This window comes from Pangasianodon hypophthalmus, chromosome 4 (assembly GCF_027358585.1).
Source record: "Pangasianodon hypophthalmus isolate fPanHyp1 chromosome 4, fPanHyp1.pri, whole genome shotgun sequence".
NCBI classification, from domain to species: Eukaryota; Metazoa; Chordata; class Actinopteri; order Siluriformes; family Pangasiidae; genus Pangasianodon; species Pangasianodon hypophthalmus.
Window position 1 is genome coordinate 33,413,697 of NC_069713.1, and position 6,536 is coordinate 33,420,232.

General features: G+C 39.0%; 2 gene segments (V, D, J or C); both read right to left on the reverse strand.

Annotated features, from left to right (window-relative positions):
- Window positions 1-996: 996 nt before the first annotated feature.
- On the reverse strand, window positions 997-1,497 carry LOC117597199 (T cell receptor alpha variable 22-like; the record flags this gene model as incomplete). The annotated part of the segment is given in 2 exon segments: window positions 997-1,292; window positions 1,458-1,497. Coding segments are annotated over 2 exon segments (336 nt in total), but the record flags the coding sequence as incomplete, so codon positions are not given.
- A 4,065-nt stretch (window positions 1,498-5,562) lies between these two features.
- LOC128318194 (T cell receptor alpha variable 12-3-like) lies at window positions 5,563-6,069 on the reverse strand (the record flags this gene model as incomplete). The annotated part of the segment is given in 2 exon segments: window positions 5,563-5,864; window positions 6,030-6,069. Coding segments are annotated over 2 exon segments (342 nt in total), but the record flags the coding sequence as incomplete, so codon positions are not given.
- Between the last annotated feature and the right edge of the window lie 467 nt (window positions 6,070-6,536).

Genomic DNA, 6,536 nt, shown 5'->3' on the forward strand with positions numbered 1-6,536 from the left:
AGCTGGTGTGTGTAAGCAGACCCAACCTTCTTGTGTGGAGGACATTGTGTTTTATATGTTGTTTTTTATTTGGCACAATTCTCAGTTATGCAGATTTTCAGTTTGTCACGTCCACCATGGACAATTCCCCTCCAGACCACCAGAGGGCTCCCTTACTCACATTTTTTGAAATTCTTCTTTTGTTGTCTGCCCCACTTCCTTCCTTGTTTGTGCTCACCTGTTTTGTGTTCCTCTAATTAGTTTCCCTATTTAAGTTCTGTTTTTCCCTCCTTAGTTGTGCAGCATTGTGTATGTAGTTGGTGTGGCTGCTGGTGTGTTTGTTATTTGCAGTGTGAGTGGTTTTTGTTTTCATGTTGAGTTTTCTTTTCTTTGCCTCGCCTCAGTCTAGTCCCTTGTTTTAGTTTTTCTAGTTTTTGGTTCCTTTTTGTGGTTGTCTGGTATTTTTATTTGTCGCCTTACAATACAAAGATTTCGAGAATAAGATCAGTGTCCCCATATCGTTTCAGTATCTCTGTATCTTTTTGTAAAGTACATCGCAGTAATAAACTGTGTGGCTGTCAGTACCTCTGCTTCACTGAAGCTTCACATTAAGGCATCTTCACATGAACATTTTAGGCAGAACACTGCATCACTTTCAACTCCTCAAAACCAACAAAACATCTCCTAAGATAATGTTTGATGCTTTCAGAACGCTTGAATGTAACTTCAGAATACTATGATAGAGATGATGATGTCAGAATTAAGTAAGGACCAGACTAAAATCAGGAAGAACTGTGCTGAGAGGAGAAAAAGCTGCCAAATGACCATCAGAAATATACTTTATAAAATGAAAGGAAGAAAACTGAAATGTTAAATCATTATTTCACATTCTCACTTTAAACAAATCCGACCTTCTCTCTGTGTGTAGACTCTTCATTCTGCTGATGAGGCTCAACACTGTATAATAAAACTGTAGTTTTTGTACAGTGCAGTTGGATTTCCTGTCACTGTGGGCTGCAGAGCACAGTAGTATAGTGCAGAGTCTGATACAGCAGCAGAGGAGATGAGCAGATCCACTCGTTTATCTCCAGGAACTTTAGCAGACAGACGTGGTGAAATAGGATCACTTTGAAATCCACTTGGAGTGATGTACAGAAGGAACTCAGGTTTAGATTTTGGATATTGTCTGTACCAGTGCAGGTTGTTTACGGTAGCACTGAATTTTTTGTAGCTGCAGGACAGAGTAACATTAACACCTTCATCTACAACTTCATGAGGGGAAAGTGGCTGTATTGAATCTGCCATGGAGTCACCTGTCATAGAGAAGAGAACATAATGTTTTTAACCTTTACACAATCAAACCAGAACTACATAAGTCACACCCACATTCTGATGTTTCTTAACACCACACAGAATAATTAATCACTAATTCAACACTTAATATTTCTGAAAGAACAAAAAGTCAATGTAGAACTCACCTAGTGAAAGCCACAGACACATGAATATAACAGTGAACATGATGAATGGTCTTAGCTGAATGAAAATATTCTTTCTGTACTCTGATATGTTAACATCATAAAGGTTGATGAAGCTCCGCCCCACAGCATCACATGACAGTGTCACCAATGTTACTGACAGATTGTTAATTCTTACTGAAGCATCCTGGCTTTACATTCAGCATCACATGGGGAAACTGTCCTGAACTCAAACTGTAAGCAGGAAAATATTGTAATGATGAACAATTATTCATTCTAGTCTATAAAAATATAATCTAATAATTGCATTATTAAATATTTTAAATGCCTGTTATGTTTTTCTAAGTATGTGGACACCTAACCCTCACACCCATATGTGGTTCTTCCCCAAACTGTTCCCACAAATTTGGAAGTGCACAATTGTCTAGTATGTGTTTGTATCCTGTAACATTAAGATTTCCTTTCACTGGAACTAAGGGAGCCAAACATGTTCCAGCATGACAACGCCCCTGTGCAGAAAGTGAGATCCATGAAGACATGGTGTGCCAAGGTTGGTGTAGAAGAACTCGAGTGGCCTGCACTGAACCCTGATCTCAACCCCACTCAACACCTTTGGGATGAATCGGTATGACGGCTGCACACCAGGCCTTCTTGCCCGAAATCAGTGCCTGACCTCTTGCACACTTGTAGCTGAATGAGAACAAATCCATATGGCCACGTTCCAAAATCTAGTGGAAAACCTTTAGAGAAGATGGAGGCTGTTATAGCAGCAAAGAGGAGACCAACTCCATATTAATGCCCATGGATTTGGAATGATGTTCAATACACTGAATACTTTCTACACTTCTTTTGGCCTTTGGTGCAAGACTGCAATAAGATTAAACATCATGTACAATCTCTGTTTTTAATTCAGATCATTATATATAAAGGTGCTATGTCTGTATGATTGAAGAACTGGTAGAGTCTATATTATTGTGCAAAGTAGTATTCATAATCAAAGAAGTCAACATCTCTGGGGGATGTGAGCAGGGTCCTAGTACTTGGCCCACAATAAGAAAACTGAATACGCCATCTTGTGGAGAAAGGAGAAAGACTTTAACACACCAAGGGTTTTGTTTGTTTGTGTGGTTTTTAACTGAACCCTACCACGATGCCCCAGTTTGCACTAAAAAAGGGGATGCTGGGAATAAGAAGTCTTTTTTCATTCACAAATCATAACAAATAGTAATTTGCAGAACATAACTTTATTTAACTCCTGAACTTGTACAGAGCCTCAGCTGCTTCACTCGAGTTCAGCTTTCTATCTAATGTAACTGAGTAAGCTAGGGAACTATCTCTCAAAACAACAACGTCTTTCCCAAATCAAGAAACTGTTGTTTATAGCTGACAACAGGAGCTACCTAATAATATTTTATCAGATTTCCTTCAGATGTTGAATTAGTTGCAGTTTTGGGTCCACCATGTGAAGTTAAAGTGCCTGGTAGGGACCAGTGTAGAGTCGTTTACTTTCTAGACAGTTGAAGAAAAAGACCATGTGATGCTTTTCCAATCTTCAGCTGTCCAGTTTGAGTGAGTCTGTTCCCACTGTAGCCTCAGATTAGTCTTCTGCTGTTGGAGACCATCCACCTCAAGATCTGACACACCTAATAATGTAACTGAGTAAGCTAAAATATGTAAATGTCTTGTTAATCCTTCTTTATTCTTCCTTCCTGTTATTTTCAGGTGCATATGTTACCATAAATGCTGTTTGTGTCTGTGGTTAACTGATAACAAGTTGGTAAAGGGAGTATCTTTGATGTGGTTTTAGAAACTTCATATAAACCATTGTTATGTTTTTGTACAGTCTTTCACTGACTCTGTATTACTGTGCTGCTACTCTGAGAGCGCAGTGATAGAGTGCAGAATCTGAGAGCTTTAGATCTCTGATAGTAAGTTCAGTAGAGTCTCTGGTTGTTTTTGACTCTAATCGAGGATCATCAGGAGTGCTCTTCCTATCAGATCTTGACCTTGCGCCTTCATACAGTAAAAACTGTGGTGCGCTGTTAAGATATTGTTTGTACCAGTAAAGATAAATGTATTCACTGCTTGACTCATATGAACATTTCAGAGTAACAGTGTCTGTTTCTTTCCTGATAATGTTGGTATCTTCATCCTTCGGCCCAATTTTATCTGCAAAACTGCCTGCTGTAGAGAAGAACATAAAGAAATAAATCTGTGAAGTATTTTTGTAAACAAAATATTTACTTGTGAAATGACTAGATTAATAAAAATATGGATATTAATTAATACAGTTGATTAACTGATGAAAATGAATTACCTGTAGCTAGAGTGAGAATCAGTGGTGTGTATCTCACTATGTACAGTAAGTTGTATAGTTGAGCCATTTCTGAACACAGCTCTGTGAGGATTCTGTATAATAGTGCTGTATGTGCTGAACTTTACACATGAGGGAACACGTCTCTAGAAGGCCACACCCAGGAAGTGCTGCTGTTGTAGCATAACTTTGTACAGATCATCACTTCATAGTATCAGTGACAGTGAACTGAGTCACCAATACAACACACAACTATTCCACTGTTGCTGATCAACACACTGCATCCCACTTCACCTCTTAAACATCTCTTTTGGAGTCAGAGGCCTGTGTTGTGGCTCAAGATTAAAAATCAATACAAAAATATAAGCCTGGTGCTGTTGTGTACATCTAGATGTGTTAAACAACTTAGAACATTGCACCTTTTGTTAGAACCCACCCATTTTAAAGTGATCACAATTACTGGAACATGTGACTGGCAGGTGTTTGTTGTTGACCAGGTGTGCCCTGTTAGATTGATTGTTGAAACAATTAATAGCTGTGAATGTCTACTCCTGGTTTGATCCCTGGGTTTTGGCTGTGAAGACTGCATTTGTTGTTAAAAAAGATAAACCAACATGAAGACCAGAGCTGTCTATGGGAGAAAAGCAAGCCATTTAGAAATTGAGAAAAGAGGGAAAATTGATCAGTGTCATGGCTTGGGCTTGCATGGCTGCTTCTGGAACAGACTCACTAATCTTTATTGATGATGGAACTCATGAAGGTAGCAGCAGAATGAATTCAGAAGTCTACAGAAACATTCTGTCTGCCAATTTACAGAGAAATGAATCCAATCTAATTGGGACGAACTTCATTATGCAGCAAGACAACGACCCAAAACACATTGCAACACAACAAAGCACTTCATCAGGGGAAAAAGTGGAAGGTTTTAGACTGGCCAAGTCCATCAGCAGACCTTAACCCAACTGAGCAGCATTTCACCTCCTGAAGAGGAGACTGAAGGGAGAAACCCCCCAAAACTAACAACAGCTGAAAGAAGCTGCTGCTACAAGCCCGGAAAACATCACAAAAGAAGAATGCAAAAGTTTGGTGATGTCAGTGGGTCACCGGCTTGATGCAGTTATTGCAAGCAAGAATTATGTAACCAAACATTGAGTTATTTACTTTCATTTACTTTAAGACTCTTTGTTCCAATACTTTTGCTCACCTAAAAACTGGGCAGTCTGCTGCCAAAGATGCCTTGTTCTGAGTTGTTTAACACGTCTAGATGTAAATATCAGGAAATCAAAGCTGAAATTGTGATCCATCAACTCATATTCATCTTTTGATCTCAAATGCCAATGTCTTCAGTATAGAGCAAAAACAGATGAACTGGCTTTGTGTTCCAATACTTTCAGAGGGAACTGCACACTCATTCATCTTCAGTAATTGTTTATGCTGAGGGCTGTACCATGAAGCAGGATTTCAGGGTTAGCGAGCTAACTTTGGGTTAAACTCTGGCTTATCTGTATCATAAAGGTGGCTCTCTTTTTAGCTGTAGTAGATCACTTACTCTACACATCTAACCTGCTCTGAGGCTGGTAAAGTTGCAGTTAATCACAACTAGCTTGTAGAAAGCCCGTCTTCTGTCCAGTCAATGCCCTAGGAATTAAGATTGTATCACCTTTTCTCAAAGATCCCTTCAAGCTCTGCACTCATATTGTGAAAGAATGTCTTCATTCATTCATGCTTTCAATATAACAAAACTGTGTTGAAGTTTTTGTACAGTGCAGTTGGATTTCCTGTCACTGTGGGCCGCAGAGCACAGTAGTATAGTGCAGAGTCTGATACAGCAGCAGAGGAGATGAGCAGATCCACTCGTTTATTTTTATCATCAACTTCAGCAGACAGACGTGATGGAAGAGGGTCACTTTTACGGCCACTTGCAGTGATGTAAAGTAGGAACTCAGGTTTTGATTTTGGATATTGTCTGTACCAGTGCAGGTAGGTGTTTGCTGCACTACTGGTAGTTTCGTATCTGCAGGACAGAGTAACGTTAACACCTTCATCTACAACTTCACGAGGGGAAAGTGGCTGTATTGAATCTGCCATGGAGTCACCTGTCATAGAGAAGAGAACATAATGTTTTTAACCTTTACACAATCAAACCAGAACTACATAAGTCACACCCACATTCTGATGTTTCTTAACACCACACAGAATAATTAATCACTAATTCAACACTTAATATTTCTGAAAGAACAAAAAGCCAATGTAGAACTCACCTAGTGAAAGCCACAGACACATGAATATAACAGTGAACATGATGAATGGTCTTAGCTGAATGAAAATATTCTTTCTGTACTCTGATATGTTAACATCGTAAAGGTTGATGAAGCTCCGCCCCACAGCGTCACATGACAGTGTCACCAATGTTACTGACAGATTGTTGACTTGCTGCATCCTGACATTACATTCAGCAGCAGTTTAGTGACCAATAAAACACCAACAACAACTCTTCAATGTGTTCATTTATTTATCAGCATCTTTCTGAAAGCTTTATTCTCAGTGTACAGATGAATACATCACCTACAGAACAGATAAATAGACTGCAGTTCATTGGGGGAAAAAATCCACATTTTGGGTAGAAAATTTACAATTGTTCAATTTCTTTAACTTTTCTTGATTCTTTTTTTTCTTAGACATGGTTACAGAGTGAAAGTAGCACCTTTTTTTTGTCAGTAGCTGAGTTATTGCTTTATTTTGCCCCCTAGTGGAAAAACAGACACTTG